General features: G+C 37.2%; 1 protein-coding gene across 3 annotated transcripts in view; it reads left to right on the plus strand.

Annotated features, from left to right (window-relative positions):
• KLHL15 (kelch like family member 15) overlaps window positions 1-24451 on the plus strand; it is a 34725-nt gene extending 10274 nt beyond the window's left edge. For 2 of the 3 annotated variants that reach the window (XM_087859609.1, XM_045787126.2), the window contains 2 exons: window positions 2719-3430; window positions 19127-24451. In XM_087859609.1, the coding sequence (XP_087715735.1) occupies window positions 2726-3430; window positions 19127-20236 (1815 nt within the window). In that variant the 5' untranslated portion in view covers window positions 2719-2725 and the 3' untranslated portion in view covers window positions 20237-24451. The remainder of the gene's footprint in view (window positions 1-2718; window positions 3431-19126) is intronic. The other variant, XM_087859610.1, reaches the window with a different exon arrangement.
• Window positions 24452-24700: the final 249 nt, after the last annotated feature.

Consider the following 24700-nt stretch of genomic DNA (forward strand, 5'->3'; position numbering starts at 1 on the left):
GGGACAAGAAGCACCTAGAATGCCTCTTGGTAAGATGGAGAATACGGAAGATAGAACTGATTGGGAGAGGGTAGAATTATGACTATTTTTAGACATGATGATTTTGAGATCCCAGTGGGGCACCCAGAAGTATCTAGCGGACCATTGACCATTTGGACAGAGATGGTCAAGGTATTGGTAAAGGTACGTGATAGGAGAAACCATGGGTTTAGATGAAGTCATTTAAGGAGACATAGTGTTTAGATGAGAAGAGAAAAGGTCTGAGAACAAAATTCTGGGAAACACCAGTGTTCATTCAAGAAAAATGAGCCCAGGGAGGAGATTGAGAAATAAGCAGCCCAGGAATAGGAAGACAATTGGGGAAATAGTGTCATGAAGCTGAGCAAGTGATAGCCTAGGGAAGAAGTCATGCTGCAGAAGGATTCTGAGAAATAGGGACTAAGATATAATCATTTGATTTGGCAATTAAAGTTTTTTTAATAGATTTTTTAAAATGAACTTTCAAAACAATAGTACACTTTTGTGGCAGGTAGATTAGAAAACACAGTTTAGCAAAAGGGAAAAAAATAGAACTGCTTGATATTCTACCATCCTGAGATAACCATTTTTAACATTATGGTATATTATCCTTTCAGACTTTTTTCTTTCTCATTAACAAAGGGTTTTTTTTAAAGATGACTTTAGACTGGGGTAACTGCTGAATCAATGGGTTAATAGGTCAAGAAATTAAATATAGGGTGTCACAGATAAAATATTGATGAAACAAAGTAGAAATATACAGTGATAGCCTACTCACAAGAGTGGAGAAGTAGTGCTTTTAGCATGGCCGTGGAAGCTGCCTTTTCACTGCCACATCAGAGGGCTCTGCCAAATCCAGGGTACAGTGGGGATTCCCGAAAGTCACATACCTCCATGCGTAACATCATACCTGGCGCACACGGAGACGCTCTTGCAGCAAGTAAAGGAGGAGGCATTGGAAATAGAGTGGGGAGATTGCAAAGGAAAGAACCTGGGAGATTGGTTGTAATACCAGAAGGTCTAAGCTGGAGAAGGACGGAAAGTAAAGTTTGGAAATGATAGGCCAAGTGAAAAGAGGGGCGAAGGTTAAGCCAGAGTGAAAAGTTGACAGTTTAGATTTTGGATGGGGACCGATTTTAGACTGGTGAGATCTAGCAGGTATGGGAATATAGTTTTAAAATGGGGGGAGGTTGTAGGAGTTGAGGTGGCCAGGAAAATTGGACTTCATAAGTTTTGTACGAGTGATCTTATGTGAACTTTGAAGAGGTGGAGAACACGAGCCTTAGCCAGGTGCCGAAGTTGTCCGTGAATGTGCGGGCAAGAGTCCTTGATCGGGATGTGGGTATGTGATCAGTGACAAGGAGCAGTAGAAGGTGGATTTTTATCTGAGTGAAAGGCCATGTTTTAGAAAAAGGACAGTAGAAACCTAAAAGAAGTCTTCGAAAGTAGGTTTAATAAGCTATAGAAGAATATTTGTTTGTATTTAAATCAGGCTGTAGAGATTGTGGCCAGCAGGAGCTGGCAGGGGAGTTTGTCTGCACTGAAGCGAGGCTCCACAGGGCACAGAGGAAACGGGAGGGAGGGAATTCGGGATGGGAGGAGGCCCCAGAGCTGTGTGAGGAGGAGAGCAGAGGAGAGGGGGCCCTTGGCCTGGCTGGCTAGGTGGGATGGAGGGCAGTTGTGTGAAAAGGAGAAAATTACTTTGCTTCATAAACAGTCCAATAAACTGAATTATTTATTCTGTTTAGGAGATCTAATTATCATTCCACTATCTTGGCTTCGTTTCTCTGATATGCAAAAATATGGTTTCATTCTCTTCAAAAATTATATATTTATATTTTAAATATAGAAGCAATGGGTGATCTTTGTTTTTTAGAACAAGGTTAACGAGGTAAGTAAAAAGAAAAAGGGGTAAACCTCCGTTTCTTGAAATCTTACTACCCAGGGATATCATTTTGGTATATATTCCTCCAGACTTTTTCTCATCTCAACATACACATGTGTATTTAATTTTGGAAAATACTCCGCGTGAACTGCAGTTGTCTGCTTCATTTTTTTTTCACATAACAATACCTAATAAACATCCTTTGTCAGAATAGGTAGATTGCTTCCATCGTTTTTAGTTGTAATAGTACTCCATTAGAGAACTACACCATATTTATTTAATAATCTGTTGTTGGGCTTTTGAATATTTTCCAGTTTTTTATTATAAGTAAGTCTAGAAAGAAAAATCTTGTGTGTACAGTTTGGCATATTTATCTGATTATTTCCTTTGGGTAAGTTCCTAGGTTTTTTTCAAGGTCAACAGTGGTACTTTTTGGTTTGATTTCTTTTACGTTGCTTTTTCTCATAATTTAACATTTGGCTGAAAAATCCTTTTTGTGTTGATAATTTGGGGACATATTGAAATACATTTGGTGAACAGTGTAAAATCAGTGAGCTAGGCATATATTGTTTGTAGGTTAACAATTTGCCATTGTTTGATAGATATGTAATAGATTTTTTTCCCCAAGTAGGGAAGCCAAAAACATTAGCCTGCAAACCTTTAGGTTGTTATTCTCCCGAAGGGCTTGTACATTTAAGACTTAGGCAGTGGAATTGAGATAATTATGAAAAACTGTTTAAGCTCTTAAGTTAATAATGTCTTCAGAATGCATGGAAATGATTAACACAGTTTTCTTTGATTACCTTTTTTTCCAGGTGATTCATGGCAGGGGACGTGGAAGGATTCTGTTCCTCCATCCATGACACCAGTGTCTCTGCTGGGTTCAGAGCACTGTATGAGGAGGGATTGCTTCTTGATGTCACTCTGGTTATTGAAGATCATCAGTTCCAGGCCCATAAAGCACTCTTGGCCACCCAGAGTGATTACTTCAGAATTATGTTTACTGCAGACATGAGGGAGCGAGATCAGGACAAAATTCATTTAAAAGGTCTAACTGCTACTGGTTTCAGCCACGTCCTTCAATTTATGTATTATGGAACTATAGAACTGAGTATGAATACTGTTCATGAGATTCTTCAGGCTGCCATGTATGTTCAACTTATAGAAGTGGTGAAGTTCTGCTGCTCTTTTCTATTAGCGAAAATCTGCTTAGAAAATTGTGCAGAAATTATGAGACTCTTAGATGATTTTGGTGTAAACATCGAGGGAGTCAGGGAGAAGTTGGACGCCTTTCTGCTAGACAACTTTGTGCCACTCATGTCCAGGCCTGACTTCCTGTCTTATCTGAGCTTTGAGAAGCTCATGTCTTATTTGGATAATGATCATCTGAGCAGGTTCCCAGAGATAGAGCTGTACGAGGCTGTGCAGTCTTGGCTGCGGCATGATAGAAGACGCTGGAGACATACCGATACCATCATTCAGAACATCAGGTTTTGTTTGATGACCCCATCCAGTGTTTTCGAGAAGGTTAGTGCATTTGAAAGCAATAGACAGGACTCATCGTTTAGTTAAGGCAGTATGTCTTTATAGGTAAGGTTCCCAGGCTTGGTCAGGAGCTAAAAAGAGAATAGTTTATAAGAATAGTTAATGGATAAGCAGTCTAATTTGCTGTAACTTGTGCATTTAGGTTTTTAAAAACACATTTTGTGGGTAAAACTTGAACCAGGTAGGTAGTAGAGTAGTTTTGTTTTGAAAGAACTTTTAAAGTTGAGGCATAATTATTTAACCCAAAATATTCCAAGTTTGCTTTAGCTTTTCTTTCTTTTCACAAAGTAATTAAGTCTGAACTGGGTCAGGCTAGCTCTATTTTTAAAAATTAATTTAAGTAATACATGCTGAAATTAGAGTTGAGAGGAGTTTTTGTAGTTTTGAATGATGTACATTAATGCAGTTTTGTATTCCTCTAAAATGTAGTGAGTAAACAAAATAGCTCTTGAAAAGCAGTAGGCCCTAGTGGTGATGCTTCCCTACCCTCACCTAGTTGATTTTCTTCCCTACTCTTAAGTAGTTCTGTTTTTCCCCTCTTTCACTATGAATACTAACTAAATTTAACCATAAAAACATGTTTATGTCTAAAACCATTGTTTTGGCATTTCTAACTAAATAGACTATTAATCCTCTGTCTACATTGATCAAACATCCCTGTGCACATTTTACCATGTAATAGTTCTGCTGTCTGAAAAGTAGTCTTTCTCTAAAACAGCCTTGGCCTTTTTGCATGCAAGCATATTTCATTTTTATATCAGAGTCTCACTTGTGATCCTTTCTTGCCGAAAGGAGAGAAAGCAGTTTCAGTAATTGCTTAACTTAATTGGTTTCTAATCACCTGGTTACCTCTGGGGCTCTGTTTACCTCTTGCATCTTTTCTTCTTTCTAGAAAGCACACTTAAAGCTTTGGTTCGACACCCTTCTTGTTAAATAGTTCTTCAGCTTTGGTTACCACACCTGGTGATACAACTATAATATTTGCAAAGGAGGGTTGTTTACACCATTTGAAAAATAAACAAACTTGAGCCTTCATATAACACTCAGCAGCCTGGCATGTCCCCCCGCCCCCCCACCCTCCAGAATGCTATGAAATGTCATTAACTTATACTTTTAATAGAGAACCCAATTTTATGGGACTTTATCTTTATTCTCAGAATGTACTTGATCTGGCAGAAATAATTGAAACTAAAGAATACATTTCTTAATTACTTTTTGTTGGTTGGTAATCAGCCCTACATCACCTATGTAAATCATTTGTCTCTGATTTGATTTTTTTTCTTACTATAGTTTTTATTGCTCTCTTTCCCTGGGGAATCCTGTTTTGTCTTTATACATTAAAAGCAAAAGCTCTCCCACTACTAAAACAAAAACCCTCCAACTTTAGTTTAGTTGGAAGTACTGGTGAAATAAGAAAAAATTTCTCCTTTTGTGGGACAATATGATGGATAATTGTTAGCAGTAAATGATTTTTAAGTGCTGAGTGCAGAGCCCTTTTATATTCTAATTACTAGTTCAAGTGGTCAATAGTGACAGTGGCTGAAATGAACATTAATACCGTCGGGTAGTTTTGTAAATTATATGAAACATCACTGTACCTTCTGATGGATTTTGTTTGCTTATATAGCATAGGAGGTAGTTATTCACCACTGGCCAGGTATTGGGTAGATCTCCTCAGAAGAAAACTGTTAAGGCTTCCTTCTTGAGTTGATTTCTTGGGAAAACTTAATAAGGCCCTGGCCACAGAGGCATCTTTGTTTTTTGTAATATAACAAAAATCTTTTAGTTTTATTTTAGAAATACTGGTAAGATAAATGGAAGGTAGTCAGTGATTCTTGTCTTAGCGATGTATGAGAGTTAATGCTTATCAAAGGAATTCTTTTATTTTAATTCCAGTAGAGTTTAACATACATTGTTAGTTTCAGGAGGAATGTATGGCTTTCTAAATTTTGAGAAACACTACGTTAGGCAGATTTTTGAGAGCTTATCTCTAGAAATAAAACTTCATAAACCAAACTAAAATGGAAAATTGGGTTGGGAAATAAGAATTTGAACTATTTTGCACCATGCTATTTTGAGCTCCCTTGAAAATAGGGCCCATCTCTTTTTCCTTTATTTAGTATGCTGCAGGTCTCAAACAAAGCCATTTTAATATCCATTATATATGCATGGTGCCAGAAAGGGCACAGAAATAAAGACATGTTACATCTGTGCTGGTCCTTTTTTAGTATGAGAATCTACATGGGGAAAAGTGTAGGCAGTTTTGATTTGTGGTTTTATCCTATTTGCTGAACGTCTGAAACATGGAATATTGATAGGCACTTTTTATTTTTAGCTTTAAATTATTAAAAACTTCTTATGACTTTCTAAACATAAACTCTGGAAGAATAGTGGAATGTTGACCAATAAACATATCCTGTAGGTTAATATTGTTATCTTCTTGCCACTTTGGCTTTAGCTACCTAAAACCATTTCAAAGAATGTTGTAGACATTATGACACTTCATCCCTAACTGAGCGAGCAGCTCGTCTCCCAAGAGTGAGGAAATTCGACATAACCATAATATTGTTGTTGAAATTAACGATCATTCCTTAATGTCCTGTAATAGGCACTTCATTTTCTGATTTTTCTCGCTTGTCCCCTAAATGTCTTTTTTTGCTTTTTTTTTTTTTTTTTTTTTTAGGATTTAATCAAGGTTCATACAGCATATTGGGTTATGACGTCTCCCCCTTTTTTTTTTTTTAAAGATTTTATTTATTTATATGACAGAGGTAGAGACAGCCAGCGAGAGAGGGAACACAAGCAGGGGGAGTGGGAGAGGAAGAAGCAGGCTCATAGCGGAGGAGCCTGATGTGGGGCTTGATCCCACAACGCCGGGATCACGCCCTGAGCCGAAGGCAGACGCTTAACAACTGTGCCACCCAGGCGCCCCTGATGTCTCCCTTTGAATCTAGAACTCTCTCCTTTTTCTTGCGTATGATGAGGATATTCAAACAAAAAAGTTGGATGAATAGTATAATGGATACCTGTGTAGCTGTCACCTAGATTCAAGAACTGTTAATATTTTACCATATTTGCTTTATCTAGATCTTTTTTCTTTGCTGAACCTTCAAAAATAATTTGCAAACATCATAATACTTCATCCCTAAAAACTTAACATGCCTCTCCTACGAATAAGGACTCTTTCCTACCCAAGTTTAATGCCATTCCATCTAGGTAAATTAACAGTCATATCATCTAATAACTAGTCCATATTCTAATTTTCCCATTTCTCAAAATGCCCTAGAATCTAGTCGTTATTTATGCATTGCTTTTGGTTATCACGGCTGTCTAATCTTTCTTATTCTTGAACAGTCGCCCACTTTTTTTCTTTTTGAGAAAGATCAGATCACTGATTGTCTTAGTGTGTCCCACAGTCTGGATTTATCAGATTATTTCTTTGTGTTGGTGTTAACTTAGTTCCTCTTTTTCCTTACGTGTCCTGTTAACACATCTACTTTTCAGCATTGTGTTTTTTTTCAGGAACAGTTAGAGGAAAATATTGTTGTAATGCTAAAGAAGTCTTGGCACTTAGCAACTCTAATCAAACTTAGAATTTACCATTCTTTTTTGTGTTAGGAGGCCCAGTCCTATGACTAAGATAATCAAGAATTTTATTCATAGTGTTCTGTTAGATTTCTTTTAGATTCTTAAAAATTTCCCTCCTTTTTAAAAAAAACTGAGAGCCTTTCCACTCAGTTTAATGGGATTAAAACTAGCTGAAGTCAAGATTAAAAGATTACTCACTAATAAAAAAATTAGTGTGTATCTATGACTCTAGAACTGCGCTGTTCAATACAGTTACTGCTTGTGGCTACTGAATACTTGAAATGTGGCAAGTCTGAATTGAGAGTTCAAAAATTAGGAGGACAGAAAGGGTATAAATGACCTCAGTACTCATTTTTATATTGATTATAGTTTGAAATGATATTTTGGGTATACTGGGTTAAATAAAATACATTATAAAATCAACTTCACCTTTTTACTTTTTTAAATGTGGCTACCAGAAAGTGTAAAATTAATCATTGGCTCACATTTGTGGCTCTTTATATTTCTGTTGCACAGCGCTGCTCTAGAAGTTCAAGGAGTGAGTTGTTCATTAGAAACACTCTGAATATGCATGTGGTAAACAGCCTTTCTCACATATTAAACCCTTCTCCTGGTTTCTCAGCCATTTGAGATGTTCTGCACAGTTTAGTGTTAAATGAACTCACCTCCCTAACTATTCTGTAGAGTAGCTGATGAAGTTAACTTGCGTGTAGCATCTCTTTGTCAGGGTCTTTACCCTGGCCTCAGGAAAATAAAAAGCAAGTGAACAAAGCTTAGTGGAAGAAACGTATATAGACTTTAATTCTTCCTTTGGTAGTAAGGAACAGATCTGAGCAGAGGCTTCATAGTGAGGGAACAGGGCATTCCGCCTCTCCGCAGGGAATAGCCCTCCTTCATTGCCGGAACCTGAATCATGCCCTCAGGCTTTGCTGAAATCTTTGGGTTTATTCTTCTGCAATATCTTTCCCCATCGTCCTCTACTTTTCTCCCCAGCTGAAAACAGACAGTCTTAACTTTTGTATGGAGTACTCTATGGGACCATCACCAAAGAGATCATGACTTCTAAATGTCCTCTTGGAGTTCCTTAGAAGCAGTGATTCTACTTAACACCTTATATATGTCAGATTGTGCCTCAAGTGCTCTACACGAAGGTAGAGTCTACAGGTTATTTCCATTTTATAGATAAGAAAAGAGGCTCAGAAAGGTTAGGAATCTTATCCCAGAACAAGCGGCACTGCTCAGAGTGGAACCCAGGTCTACTTACTTCCCAGTCCAAGGGCTTCCTGTGATAGCTGCTGGAGCAGGGGGGAAGAGGACCCTGAGGTGCAGAAGCATGCATTTAACCCTCTGGCCCAACTTGCGTCCTTTAGAAGTTGTTATATAGTCATGAAAATTCCAGTGTGTGTGTGTGAACAAAATATAGCCTGAGAAATTTAATGGCACTGAAAAAAGTTACAAGGTGTGGGAAAACTTCCAGATGTGCAAATCCAATTCTGGGGATTTCAATGTATAATCAAAGAAAGCTGAAAATAAATGTAAAGATCTTGTCCTTTTAATATAGTTGTTGAAGAGTTCTTAGGATTCCTTTTATCTGTAGTGGATTCCCAGTTTTAAAACTAGACTTCATTTTCAGTTTTTACTGACACAAATGTCTGTGGCATGGATTTTTTTTTTTTTACTACCTCTGTGGGTCTTTGCATCTGTTAACAGAGATAAGGCCTGACATTTGTCATTTTGAATGTCAGTGATGTGAAGATTTAAGTAGTTTAAACCTTGCTTTCTTTGGGCTTTTGATTTTTAAAACACAATTACTGCTTTATTGAAAACATTTTATGAAGTAAATGTATATTTGGCAAAATGCTATTATACTTTTTTTGTATAGAGAAGATCTTTTTAGCAAAATTGTTAAATTATTCATTAAAATACCCATATGTTGATTCTTTAGTACAGTGACATTTTAATATTTTCGAACCCAGGGCATCTTCAGTATCATAAATATGCATAAGGTAAGGGCATACCAATGATCCCCTTAGAAATTGTATTAATCATAATCATAAAATCTTCCAGTTTTTCAAAAGGAAAGAAAGTCTTTCAGTCCTGTAAAGATTAAAAAAACACATTTGTTCAGCTTATAATTAGGCTTTTACAGTTGATTTTTCATTGGCTGTTTAGTAAGGGCGCAGATTATAAAGATGTATTCTGCTTTATTCCTAATGTTTTATAAATCAGCTCATGATATTCAGACTCCCTAGTGTGTTTTTGTCCCTCATATACTAAATGTAGTTTATCATATTCCCCCAAATTTGAATTTATGTAACTTTTTTTTTTAAAGATTTTATTTATTTATTTGACAGAGATAGAGACAGCCAGCGAGAGAGGGAACACAAGCAGGGGGAGTGGGAGAGGAAGAAGCAGGCTCATAGCGGAAGAGCGTGATGTGGGGCTTGATCCCATAACGCCGGGATCACACCCTGAGCCGAAGGCAGACGCTTAACTTTTAAAGAGCAAAGCTGATGTTTTAGTGAGAAAAAAGTTCTCTTTTACTGAGAATATATTTGGATTTAACAAACCATATCTGCATTTTATGAAAGCTTGTTACAGAAACTTTTACAACTTTGGGATGATTTTGATAGTCTTCTGAAAAAACACAGCTTCATTATTAATAAAAATTAATCCTAGGATCAGAATAAAAAATGCTTTAGAAGAGCTTCCTAATACTCTTTTTAAAAAAAGTCTTAAGGTGCAGAATTTGTGGCTTTAAAAGCTACATGTTAAAATGGGGATAAGGCGTATTATACTGACCTTGAAACAGAAAGAATTCAAGGATTACAAATTAAGTGTCCAAGTATACCTTGGATACTTAAGAACGTTGGTAGCCCTTGGAACTGGTCTTCACAAAACACTGATAATCTTCCAAATATTTTCTCCATTAGCATAGTTGATGTAGATAGCATTAATGCATAAGTAAATTGATTGTCCTTAATGTCATGCTTGGATGGTGCGATATTCTGGTTAATTGAGGTACAGAGCACTTGTAATGACATTGTATGGGTAAGGATGCATCTGTGTCAAGTGTAGGTGCTATATGCCCTCCAGAATTCCTTTACTTAGGTACTGTGACATGTTTTGACTAATCGAGCACTTGAGCGATCCAAAATTTCTGTCCAGACCATTACCTGTAGTGTTACCACAGTTTAGTGGAAAACTCAAAAAAAGTTCAATTATTTCTAATAACTTCAGCTACAGCCAGACAAATCTACAGGAAAAAACAAATTTGCTTCTAACCCTCACTGAAGTACATGAGAAACATAAGCAGTGCCGTATTTGACAATACAAATATTTTGTTTTGTTTTTTTTACAAAGGCGATAACCTAGATTTCAAATGTGAAGTTTGTTTAGAGTTCCTAATAAGTTTGAGTTGTTTTTGAAAAAGTTTAAAATCCCCTTCATATATTAAATAGTACTTATACAGCTATAAACTTGAAATGGCTTAAATTTAACAATCAGCTCACTTGCCCCTTGGAGTGAAAGCACAGAGATAAGCAGGTTTTCTGGTTGAAACTTACGTGAATAGGTTAAGCAGACTTTTCACAGTTCGCTTAGTGTCTTTTTCTGTATCGGTCTCCTTTTTGCCTCCCCCCTCCTCCCCTGCCCTGTGGACTTGAATGATTGTAATTAACACGTGCGCCCAGTTCTTTAAAAATCACCCAAGGGTTTTTCTCAAGTCTTGGACCTTTTATGTATAGAAGTAGAGTGCTCTTGTTTTCTGCCTTTGACTTGCGTGCGTTCATCCCAGGTTCGCTGGTTTCTGGAGGGTGCGATGATTAGGGTGTTGACTGCTGTTAGATCCCCTGGGAGAGAGACTTTGGTGGGGGGTGTATGAAGCAGGAAGGAACCCACTGAAAACGGAAGTTTACAAATTCAATCTTGCTGATGTTCCTTTTAAATAAAGTAAATGGGAGATGAAAATAGAAGCCTAAAATTGGAAATTAGCTATGAAGTAAAAGTGAAGGAAGAGATGGAGTACAGACAGCTATATTGACTTGTAAAAGAAGAAAAATTTTTTAATGAACGGAGGAAAAAGGAGAGAAACCAAACGATAAGCAGAAATCAAAGAAGATCAAAGAAGTCAGAAAATGGAGAGTAGGAGCCGGAGAGGAACAAGGGCAAATACTAAGATTTTAGGCTTTAAAGTTTTAATTCTCAAATTTAATATTTACTCAAGAAATGTTACATGTCATGGGTAAGCCTTGCTCATTCAGAAGTTAGTTTTAGGATTAAACCTTTTTGGCTTTCCTTCTGTTTTACCATATTTTTAAATAAAATTACAATATTTACATAGTTGAGAGTATTTCCATAAATAGGAAAAATTCTAGAATTTAGTTGTGCCATCTAAATATTACTATAATCACATAATACGATGGTCTTAAGGGGCTTTCTAGAAATTACATCATTTTCTACCTTTTAGGCTTGTGCACACTTAATTTCTAGTGGTGTTCTGTGACTATTGTGCTGAAATTGGAAGGAAATTAGACTTTCTGAGCATACTTATTTTTGAACAACATATTTTTCACTCTAGAAAAGTTGAAGGGAGAGAGGACTAACCAAATTGTGCTGGAACTCATATTAGAGTATTATCTTGAGGAGGTCCTCTCCCCTCACCCCCATTTATGCTGGTTACCTGACTTCTGAAGTTCTGTTCGGTAATTTAGACTGTTGGCTGCTTGAAGAAAAGAGGATAGGTAAATCCTTATTAAAATTTGTCTTTACTGTTTGGCATTTGACTGCAATTACAGTATTACTGAGAGGATTTGTGCTTAGCAGGAACTGATTTTTTTATAGCCTTATCCTTGGTCATTAACTCCATTTTTCAGGACAAAGGGATTAATTAAAGGTATTTTGCACCTAGCTTTTTTGTGATGGTTTTAACATAAATCAGTATAAGCTTCAGTTCTGAGCATGATTTTATAAATAGACTTCTCATACCAGGGTGGATGCTTTTGTAACACAGCACATGAAGACTGCTCCACAATTTGCTGAATATCAAAATAATACTAAATGTAGCTGTGGTTCCCAAAGGTATAAATTGTTTTAGTAAGTGCTTTGTTTCTGGATATTTCTTTTGAGCAGATTGGATAATGGCGCGGGACGATAAAACTGATAGCCAGGACTATCTTCCTTCCACATGACACAGACTCACTCATCTTTCTGATAATTAGGTTAGCATTTTTGGATGTAGAAAGGGCCAGGGGTGTCTTCATGCAACTGATTCCTTTTGTAAGGGGAAAATATGTAAACCAGAGGCTTGGCCATAGTCACACAGTGACTTAGGGACAATGTCAAGCCTAAGACCTGAGATCTTTTGAGTTCAGGGATTATCCCAGTCCCCAGTGGCACCTGCCTCCCACACTGACAGATGAACTAATGAGACATGGGTTTTTTGTTTTGTTTTTTAGTATAAGCATATTGGGCATTTAAAAAAAGGTGAAATAGCTGATAATATCTTAAATTGGCTGGCTGAAGACCTAAAATAATTTTAGACTGTAGCCAGCTATTTTTTCTTAAATATTTTTTTTTCAGTAATTTCTCCACTCAGCATGGGGCTCGAACCTACAATTCCGAGATCGAGAGTCACATTCTCTACTGGCTGAGCTAGCCAGGTGCCCCAGACTGTAGCCAGTTTTAGTAGATTTTTTAAATTGCAGATTTTTAATCAAATAATAAGCTCTGTGGAAATAGCTGTTTTAGTTACATTGTCAGTTCCATTTTAATTCTCAAAATTCAGAGTGGTATATACGAATTACCTTTAAAAGTTAAAAATTTAGTGAATGGATGATATAACATTTTGACAGCAGAGGGAGAAACATGACATTTTTGCCAAGTGGTAATGGCTAGCTGTTATTTTTTCGACTTTATATATATTTATAGGAACCACATTCAAAATTAGTAATTTCTCACATTTTCTCCTTTATATGCACACACACAATTACATTAAACTAAAAGAAGATCAGAGGAAGAAATGGCCAATTTAAGATTTTCAGATCACTGTTTTTAAGAGGTAACAAACTTTCATTTTGTATTCAGTGTAAGAGAAAATGCTTTCTTGTAATATAATTTTTAAGTATCGAAGTAAGAAAAGTGATAATGAATATATTCTAAGTGTTAAAACAAGACAGTTTTTTTTAATCCTATGAAAGGATAAGGAAAGTAGTTCTTTACATGAAAGAAATGTCATTTTCCGCCATATCTGCTTTTGGAAGCACCTGATCTACAGATGAACTGTTATGTGAGGAGTGAATGATGGGAGAAATGCTTAAAGATGAGCCACATGTTTCTTTTTTGATAGCTCCCTTTGTCAGTGCATTCAAATGACTCCTTTCACTTATCTCTCTGCTTTTTGTTTTAAAGCAGAGTATATCTGTAATTACTTTGTCCAGGATTATCAAAGAGGCATTGATTCCCCATTTCTCTAATGAAAGAAGAAACTAATTATGCTTATTGATACTGTCTGGTTTTAGAGGAAAATCGTAGCTCTAGGAAAAGGGCAAGGTAGATCTAGAACTTCTGGCTGTGGCAGAGAAGAGGAGCTAAATTTCGTTGGTTAGAAGACGTTTTACGGTGTAATCAACTGTCTCAAAGGCACAGCTTCCATTATTGGGGGCCTACAGGTAGAACAGGCTGGATAAAAATATGTAGCTGTGATGTGGATTTTTTTAAAAGATTTTATTTATTTATTTGACAGACAGCCAGCGAGAGAGGGAACACAAGCAGGGGGAGTGGGAGAGGAAGAAGCAGGCTCATAGCAGAGGAGCCTGATGTGGGGCTCAATCCCAGAACGCCGGGATCACGCCCTGAGCCGAAGGCAGACGCTTAACGACTGAGCCACCCAGGCGCCCCTGTGATGTGGATTTTAACATACAGTTGAAGTAACTTTTTAAACTCTTTGGAACTTGGGTTTCAAAGGAACACAATAGAATGAATGGAGAAGAGGACAAAGGGACCTGAAGGTTGGGTAGAAAATGAGAGACAGGAAAATGACTGTAAGAAGAAGTTAAGGTGACTCAGTTCGATGGAATCTGTAAGAGCCTGAGTTTGGAAGGTGGAAGGTTGTCACACAGGCCCTGGTGCCTCGTCGTCACATGATGCCAGCACCCCTCTCCGGAGCTCCTGATACAGGGTCACACCTGGACTACCTCCACTAGCAGGAAAGCTCACTGGCTCCATAGAGGTAGACAGTCCTGACTTGGGGAAAATATGTACCCATACCCTTCTTACTGTAGTCCTTGTAAAAAATCCAAGTACAGACCTGTATAGAACCTGATAAGGGGCAACTGTATGTTGTATGTGTATATATATGTTTTCCTCTGAATACACTGCCAGCTGTGTAAAATAGTCCATTTTTTGAGAATATTCTATATACTCTTCTGCAGTTTTTATCATTTGACATTTTGAACATCTGTGTTAGTGCATGTGGATTAACCTCATTCTTTTTAATGACTGCATATGGTGAGGACTGCATACAAGAGTTTATCCAACCAGTGTCTTATTGATAGATATTTGAGTTGTTCCCAGTTTCTATGCTCTTATAATAATGTGATGAACATCCATTATCTTGACAGTTCTAATTACAAAGCTTTTCCCTATGCTGGCCTAAAATTTTCCTTCTAACTTCCACTGACTGATCGTGAAAACGGTTGCCATCTTTCTCCTGAGTCTTCTCTTGAGTTTAAACATTCCTCGTCAGTTTTACCATTTTTTTCCCATGGTTTGGATCCTTTTGCTGTCTTCGGGATGTGGTCCACTTTGTGATGTCTAAATTATAGCGATGGGACTCAGCCCTCTTAGCTGTGGTTTCACCAAATGGAGAGCGTGGGATTGTCTGTTTGAATTCAGTCCATGATTTTATTCTGCCATATCACATTGTTAGTTCATATTGAGGATAGTCAGAGCTTTACATTTGGAGCTCACAGATCCCTGGAGTATTTGACAAAAGCTGTGGACTTCCCACCATCTCACCTTACCTCCCCCTCTCCCCCCGCTGAATGCATTAACCCAATTATTTCTACAGTTCTAGGTGGTTCGTGGGTCCCTGGTGTTCCTCTTTATCATTAGACTTGTTGATTACTTTGCCAAAGTCATAGGTTCTCTCATTCTCTACCAGTTCTGCTACATCCTCAGACATTCTGCTGGAAGTGGTCCAGTCTTGGCATTGCTGGGTGAGTCCCTGCTGCCTCCCAGCGCATAGCGCTTTCTTATCGCAAGTGGTGTTTTTTAACAATCCAGATCAGCCTTAGGCTAACCAGTCTCTAGTTTGGAAGTCTGGCTACTAGTCCTTTCCCATTCTTCATGATTCCACACAGATTACGGAAAGCAGTTAAGCAGCCTTATCTGTGAAGCCTCTCAGGATCCCAGGATGTGATTTTGAGTCAAATGACTTGAACATAGAGTATCTATCTAGTTTTTCTTTTTTATTCTCAGCCGTCTTGGATTTAAGTTTCTTCTTAGTCATTGTGTTTGATATTCAGATTAGAAAGAATAAAACATCCTTAGCCAAGAATGGAAATAAAATAGGAGAAGGTATTTGTCCTTGTTAATATTACATTAACCACCCCATCCTGGAGGGGCTTCACTTTTGCCTCTACTTCTTTGTACTTTAACCTCTAAGATGCCGTGTATTCATTATCTGGCACTTCAAGTCACAGTTCGTCCCGAGGCTTTAGCCTTGTTCACAATATTCTTATAGCTCCATTTCACCCTTTGTAATACTTGTTATATATGCTTGTTTTTTTTTTTACCATCTGTTGTAAGTGTTTTTTTAACATCTGAATTCCAGAAAGCTCTCTGCGCAGCACATCAGATTTTTTAGATACTTTCCCCTTTTCTTCCCCTCATCAGTGTGTTTTGCAATTATGCAGTCAGCATTATGCTTTTGAGAGCCTCCAAGCCTTCTTGAGCTTCTTTACACAGTTTCCGATCTTGGAATTGATCCTAATTTTCCTTTAAAAAACCTGAAATCTGCCTATCCAATATGTGCAGCATTCCCCTTCCCTTCTCGATCTCCAAATGACATGGCTGCTTTCTGTAAAGCTGCTTCCTCCTTGCATCTTACCAGTCATATTTTATTGCGGAGGATTAGGTCCAAAGTAATAGTTTCTCTTCTTTCTCCTCTTATTTCTGAAAGACTGAATTTTTATGCAGACTGAAAACACATCATCAGATGCATTGACTTAGGCTGACGCTTCTACAGATGTCCACTGGTCAGTGATAGTAGCTAATAACGGCTATTATTTGTTGTACACTGCCACATGACAGGCACTATATTGTCCTTTTCACAGAAATGATCTTGCTTGTCTCCTACCTTAGGGTTATGAGGCATAGGTGCTATTATTGGTTTCCCAGTAGTACAGATAAGGAAATGGCTATAAGGATGTTGAGTTACTTGTCCAAGATCCCACAACTCAAGTGAGTGCCAAAGTTGGATATTTTCTAAACCGGATTCTTAATCGCCATACTGGGCAGCTTGACGTGGTGCTTAATTACAGTGCTGGATGGGATTCTGTTACTTCAAAAACCTGTGTAGCTCTCAGGCCACTGGCTGTGCATAGTAGGTGCTTAAATATTTAATTTGAGGTTTATGTTTCTTGTTGATTTCCAGGGTATTGCCTTTTAGCTCTTGCAAATTAGAAAAAGATGAGAAAAATGGGTGAGGCACACTATTAGGCAATTCATAGAAGAAATGGAAAGATGAAAAGATGCTCATTTTTCCTAAGCAAATATATTTTTGATGGTTTCGAGAGATCCAGTTTTTAAATGGCAAGACTTTTTGTTTATAAATATGATACATGAAAAAAAATGCAAAGATGTTTGTGAAGTTTCAGAGATAATCACTATTAACAAAGGCATGCATACACAAAATCTTACTTAATTGGGCTACCAGTGTACTATTGATTTTTAAAAACTGAGTATATTGTGAACATCATTCCATGTTAATAAACACTCAGTGATGATGGCTGTACAGGTTTCCATTGTTTCTCATAAGAGATTGGAGCTCACTTCATTTCCTTCGTTCTGTGCCTTTTTATATGTGAAGTAAAAGTAGAGGATGAGATTTCAGATCTTATATTTTTTATTGTATGTCTGTTTATTGAAATTACTTCTTTACTATTATTCATTATTTGATCTCTTCCACACTTACTGTTTTGCCAGGAAGAATGAGGTTGGATGCCCAGTCATTGTGATCCATACGATTGATTCTTTGTTTCAAGAACCATTATACTACCTTTTCTTTGAGAAGGCTCATTAGGCTAATTCATTGAACATGTATGCTAAGTGTTTTAATAAATGAGTTTGTCATTTAAAGAGTTTTCTAATGAGTAGTGGAAACTGTGCAGTAACCTGTTGGAAATTGAGCTTTGGAGCAAGACTGTCCTGGTTCAAGGTTCAGATCCCAGCTCTACCAGTTTTAGTCACGTAAACAATCTGGGCAAGTCACTTAAGGTTCTACACCTCAGTGTTTTCATCAGGAAAATAGGGATGATCATTAGTCTCTCACGGGAGGAGTAATTTAACTTGAGATATTACACGTAAAGCCCCAGTGAAGTGTTGATGTCCATTTTTTTCTCTTTTATGTAGCAAGACAAGGAATTCTCAACCTTTTTTGTGCTGTTTACCCTTTCGCTAGCCTGGTGAAACCCACGGAGGGACCCCTTCTCAGAATAATGATTTTAAATCCATAAAGTTAAATGCTTGGGATTACAAAGGAAGCCAATTATATTGAAATACAGTTATCAAAATACTTAAAATACATTTGTGATCCTTTCAGACTTTTTTTGGACCAAGGTGGGGAGTCAATGAGAAAGATAGGAAAGAGGGAGGAAAAAGAGAGGTAGGAAAGGAAGCTTCTAAAGAAATATCCTGGTGCCAGCTCCCTCCCAGGCAGTCAGCCCGGATTTGCCACAGGCTCCTAGACCTTTCTACCTCAGCATCCTACCAGCAGTTCAGATTGATCACTAGTGAAGCAGAATGCCTCTCCAGTGTCCCTTAGTGATACCACTCTCCAGAGCGCCGCAAATCTAAACCCTCGATCAATTCGGGTCCTCACTTTTGTACTCTCTCGCTACTTCATATCGGTCACGTGCTTCTGCCTATTTTCTCTCTCTCAGTACCTGATTTTCCTGTTGAAATGAAAGGCTCTCACCTCATCCTTGTCATTATGATACAGGCTTTTTCTTCATGGTTATCCAGCTTCCTACCTCTTCCACAAGGGAGCCTGTGAGTGTTTCGGGCCAGTTTGGTATGTTCCATATCTTCAGGTCACTCCCATATCACTCAGAGATGTGCTGTACACTCTCATTCCCAACCTCATTTACTTGTTGGCAAATCTGTATTTATTTTCATTTCCCCAAACATATCCGAAGTTGTTCAAGGAAACAGACCCCATCTGATACTTAACATTTTTATTTCCCTGTAGAACTTAGCATGGTACTTAAAAGTGCTTCATAAGATCTTGGTATAAAAAAATCACAGTGAGATAGTTCCATCTCCAAAAACAAAAAGGAAAAAATTGGACCTTGTCTCCTGGATTATGGTTGTAGGAGTTGATAATACCCAACTAAGTCTTTCTATCAAAAACCCACTGAGAATTTTGTGTCTATTTAAATTTTTACTAACTCACTAACTTGATTGCCCAAGTTATTCAGTCATGGTTGCTCTGACAGTGTCCTTGTGGTTAAGGAAGCCATGGCCGTGATTCTCTCTCCTGTGAAACCTCTGTTTGTCCTTACAACCACCACTTGTATCCCAGGGCCTGACATAGAATAAATAGATGATTAGTACATTTGCTAGAGGAGTTTAGCTTGGGCCTGGAAAATAGCTTGTTTACTTTTAAAAGGCTTGGGGATGTGCATAGATTATTACAAAAACCAATATGATAATAGCTTTGTTTAAAAAAAAGTATGTGATCTTAATAGGAGAAGCAGTTTTAGTACAGTAAGCCTCAAATCATACACTAATCACCTTAAGTTGGCTTTGATATTTTGTTTGCCGTTGATGTTCTTTCTTTTGGTTAAATTCTTTTACTTGTATTCTTAGGTTAAAACATCAGAATTTTATAGATACTCCCGACAGCTGCGCTATGAAGTTGACCAAGCATTGAATTACTTTCAGAACGTTCACCAGCAGCCTTTGTTGGACATGAAATCAAGCCGCATCCGCTCTGCCAAACCCCAAACTACAGTATTCCGAGGAATGATTGGACATAGCATGGTTAACAGTAAAATCCTTCTCTTAAAGAAACCAAGAGTCTGGTGGGAACTGGAGGGCCCACAAGTTCCTCTGCGCCCGGACTGCCTTGCTATCGTCAATAACTTCGTGTTCTTGTTGGGCGGGGAAGAACTGGGCCCAGATGGCGAATTCCATGCTTCTTCCAAAGTGTTCAGGTATGACCCGAGGCAGAACTCTTGGCTTCGGATGGCAGACATGTCAGTGCCACGTTCAGAGTTTGCAGTTGGTGTTATTGGGAAGTTTATTTACGCCGTAGCAGGCAGAACCAGAGATGAGACTTTCTATTCAACTGAGAGATATGACATCACCAATGATAAATGGGAATTCGTGGATCCTTATCCAGTTAACAAATATGGACATGAAGGGACAGTGCTCAATAACAAGTTGTTTATCACCGGTGGAATCACCTCATCTTCCACCTCCAAACAAGTGTGCGTGTTCGACCCCAGTAAAGAAGGGACCATAGAACAGCGGACCAGGAGAACGCAAGTGGTTACCAACTGTTGGGAGAATAAGAGCAAAATGAATTACGCAAGATGCTTTCACAAGATGATTTCTTACAATGGCAAGCTTTATGTCTTCGGTGGTGTCTGTGTGATCTTAAGGGCCTCTTTTGAGTCTCAGGGATGCCCTTCCACAGAAGTGTACAACCCAGAGACTGATCAATGGACCATCTTGGCATCCATGCCAATTGGCAGAAGTGGCCATGGTGTGACTGTGCTGGACAAACAAATAATGGTTCTTGGAGGCCTTTGCTACAATGGTCATTACAGTGATTCCATCCTCACTTTTGATCCGGAAGAAAACAAGTGGAAGGAAGACGAGTACCCGCGGATGCCCTGCAAGCTGGATGGTTTACAAGTGTGCAACCTGCATTTCCCGGAATATATACTGGACGAGGTCAGACGTTGCAACTAATGACATCTTTCTCCCTTTAAAAAAAGCCAAACAAAAAAATTTGTTTGTGACAAAGTAGTTAATTAAAAAAACGTAAGGAAAAACCTCACCAGTTTTACTATCAAAGCCATTGGTCTAATATCGTAAAAAATTTTTCATTCTGTGCTAGCATCCTTTTTTTTTTCTTTTTAGTGGCCTCAAACTCATGCAATAAGTTCATTCTAAGCGCTAGCTCTTGAAACTACTTCCAGAAGCAGTTTAATAGAGTGATTCACTTATCTGGGAAGTTGATTTTATGCTTTAAACATTTCTTTCAGATGTCAGCGTAGGAGTCCCGCATCTTCTAAGAGAAGACCTGATAAATGTCACTGGATGTAATTTCGGTTCCTATCTCGATCTGAAATCTTTTGAAACGATTATTTCAGTGTATTAGTCTGTTAGACCTTTTGGTTTTATGATTTAAGTTTAAAACTCTTGACCTTTTTGCATGGCTTTTTGCTGAAAATGCAAAAATATAAATTTTCTACAAAATTAACTTTTTATATTCAAAACACTATTTCTAAGCTGCCTTCTCTTACCTGCATTGTGTTAGTGAAAGCATATCCATACTTGCATACATCTTATGAACATATAAGGCACATCTCCTTTTATGCGTGGTTAGGATTCTATATTTTTAAGCTAGTGCACTTGCACACACGGTTTGCCATACTTGTTGAATTTTAGATGTAACGTCTTTTCATGTATTAACATTTTTAGAAAGTTAAAATAACTGGAGTCCTCATTTGGTATCAAAGTAGCCTGTCTTCAGTCCATACTGATTCAGTAATATTTGAGCTCCGTGTATTCCTGAAACGTGTATGGATTTCTGAAACTAACATTTTATATTTTCTTTTCAAAAGTAAACGTTAGTGTTCCTTATCAATGTATGTCTTCTTTTTGAAAATGTTTTTCTTTGCAGTCTGTTTAACGTTACCCTGTTTTTAGTGAGAATCGGAGTGGTAGACGCAGCCCGGGCCCTGCGGCGCGCAAGCACTTTTAAAGAGCATTTAGGTAATACCAGACTCCTAAATAGAGGCCCCTTGAAAGTAAGTGCAACTCCCATTCTTTACACTCAGTAAGGCTGCTGCATCCGTTATTGAATGGAAAGTAGCAACTCGTGGAAAATTTGAGCTCATTTTTGACGTAGAGGTAAGAAACAGAATTATAATCTTACTGGTCATATCTAGTTGTTTATTTAGTACAGAATACTTAGTGGCACTGGGGATGTAAGCCCTCAGCCTTTGTTTTATTTACTGAAAGCTACTAGCATGAAGGATAGTAACTTCAAAGTTCAGAACGGATCAAGAATAACTGTTTAAAAGCATTTCTAGTAAGTGTTTTAGGATTAGCTGCGCACCTTTCAACTCTTGAAACTCGAAGGAAGAACACGTAGTTGACAAGATTAAGCAAGTATAACCAGGGAGTGGATCATTCAAGTGGTTGCCATTTTCTCCTGAGTAGAGTCTATATCTGATACAGACTAGTTCTACACTGGCAAAACTTGCCAGGTCTTAGGATATTGGTGCAATATTGCAATGCCTTCTTCTATGGCTGTTGTATAAATTTCCTAGTTTCACTTTTTTTTTTTTTTTGCTGCTGCCACCACTGAACACAAAATGGAAGAGTGAAGTCATGGAAATGTGAAGACTTTTGCTTTGTTTTTTCGGAATTAGATTAGATAACTATGAAAAAAACACCTGATTTTAAACCTCCCAAACTGGAGGTGTTTGAGTTTAAGAAACAGTTAGGTACACAAGTAGTTTTTGAGAGAGAGAAACATTGGCATTGGTTTTAGAAATCAAGTTAATGATATTCTTTTGTATATGAGACTTAAATTTTTATTAAGTGGTTCTGTCATTTACTTTCACTTTCTAAAAATGGAATTCGATATCTTGTTTCCCATGGTAATATGGGTAAAAGTCTTTTTCTACCTTTTAAAAATCATTTTTAATCATTTTATTTTTGAAAGTTAGGAATTAGGTTAGCCATTTAATTCTTTTTCTAATATATTAGTTGGTTTAGTGTTTTGTGTGTGTGCTGTCTTGCTTTAAAGAAAATAACAATAACGTCTTCATTATTTTCCTCATCATTGTCTTTTGCTGGAAAAGACCGAGACAGGGTACCCCTATCAGGCTTTTACACTTCACACACCAGTGGTGGTTCTCTTTAATTGCTTAGATATGACTTCATAGCCCTAGTTAGGGTAAGATCTGGGCAAACAGTTGCATATTCTTGGTCTTCCATTCTCGGCGTAAGACCAAGATCAAAGTTCATGTTTTAGAAAATTTGTGAAATCTTAACTTGAACTAACTCTGGGTTCAGCTTCACACGTAAGTCATGTCTGACCTGATGTTAGCTGTAATCAGTTTTGAGCTTTAAGAATAGTTGCTATTGCTTGGGTTCTGAATGTATTGAGAAAACTCATCTGTTTATATGTAGTGCTAATATAGGTTATTTTAAATCCATGATTAACTTACATTCCCTTTTAAAATATGGTTTAATCGCTGAAAGAGATTTATTTTTGTTATACTAAACTATGGAAAATTTTTCCATAGAATTTTTTTCAAGTTTATTTTTTGTGTGCTTCATTTGGAACCATTTTTGTTTATATACATTGTATGTGTTCAAAATAGGGGTTTTAAAAAAATTCAGTCCGATTGGAAACTCTACAGTGTAACTGTTGTGATCCTTGTGTGTTAATTTCCACTTTACATTTTAAACAGCAGACATTACAAAATAGCCGATCTTCATTAATTGCATCTTAATTAGAAATGTTTGTTTTCTTCCATGTCTTTGACCTTCTCAGTTTTGATTTTAGTCTGCTTAAAGAAAATCCTTGCACTACAGTCGTTTCGTAAAATTCAAGATTCTCACATTGAAGGTTTTTAATTGGAAGAAATACTACTGGTTTTTAAAAAAGCAAAGCTTAATAGAACTATTAGCTTTTCTTGAGACAGCATTCTCTGTGTCCTCATTACTCTGCTCTGTGTGCGTGTTACTCTAATTTGTGAAATATTGACTGAGCCCTTCACTTATCTTTTCTAAAGCAGCACCTTTGGACACCTCATTCTGGGAAGCCTGCTCGAGTCATAGTAAAGGACACACACATTTGTGTGGGGAGAAGTGGTAAAAATGGAGAGTTTTGTCTTAATTACATGAAACTAAGCTTTAAAATATTTTATAACAAATTATTTGAGCTGCATAATCTAAACATGTCAAACGTTCAGTGGGACTATTTTTATATATGTATATGTGGTTGTAGGTCATAACATTTCAGTTTATAATATAAATTGATATTTCAGTTTATAAGCTATCTCTCAGAAAAGACTAGCTCTTTTGAGAATACATAATTTAAAGTTTTAGACTGAAGTAAAACACAACATAGATAATAGTGTAAATTAGATATAACTGAGGGCTATATAGCAGTAAAACTGCTAGTGCCATTTTTCTTTTTTGCCTATTACACATTTTTGATTTTTTTTTTGTACTCTGAACATTTTTAGGGATCATACGTTTGTTCAATCAGATTAGAGTTGGTTTGGGAATAAATATCTTCTAAAAAGAGATTTATCTTAAAAATGAAAGTCCTGAAAAATTAGTTTATTGAGAATTTATAAAGTCAAATATTCAATAGACATAGACTGGAATAGGTGAGCTCATGGAAGTCCTAGCCTTTCAGTACATATACCCGTGTAACCTCGGTATTACACGAGCAACACTGAGAATGCCATCAGCTTGGTTTGTTCCCCCTCAATATTCTTGGGTTTTCTTTTTACATCTTTGGGAACAACTGCATTAAAAACCTTATTAATCAGTATATCAGCACGGATTAGGTGTTTGCTTTCTGAAGGAGAGTTCCAGTGAGGTGGTCGGAGAGGTTATTTTCTACCTAACTCGTATATGCCCTCTACCTGTTGGGCATACTTTGTCTATAGAAAAATATTTTGACCTTTAGGTACATTTTGGGCCAGTAGTCAAATAATCCTAGGGCCGATTTAAAAATCTTAGAATAATTTAAGGTTTGCCTTTTATACCTGTTTTGAAAGCCTTTACATTTTTGTCAGGTAATTTTTCCCAAGCCGTGAATATAATCTATTCAAACATGTTTATGCTATCCATTCTGTTTTTAAATTGAAAAAAATGTTAAAAGTGTTTATGAAGAAAAGTTTAAATAAAATATTTTTAATCTTTAAACTATATTTTTTCTCTTCTTATTTGCCATCTTTATGCAACCCATCACTTTCAGAGTCACTCATGACTTGATTAACAGTATACATTCTGTTTTCCTTCAGTGTGCCAAGGAAGTGCCACAAAAATGGGATTTTTACCAATGCTTTCAGCCACAGATTCAAATGAGTGCATTAGAGTGAAATTATTTACACTTACATGCAATGGAAATTGTATAATGAAGCCAAGTAATTAAAGTTCCACTAATGCAGAGTTTTG

This window comes from Ursus americanus, chromosome X, assembly GCF_024610735.1.
Source record: "Ursus americanus isolate L20-20 chromosome X, mUrsAme1.1.p, whole genome shotgun sequence".
NCBI classification, from domain to species: domain Eukaryota; kingdom Metazoa; phylum Chordata; class Mammalia; order Carnivora; family Ursidae; genus Ursus; species Ursus americanus.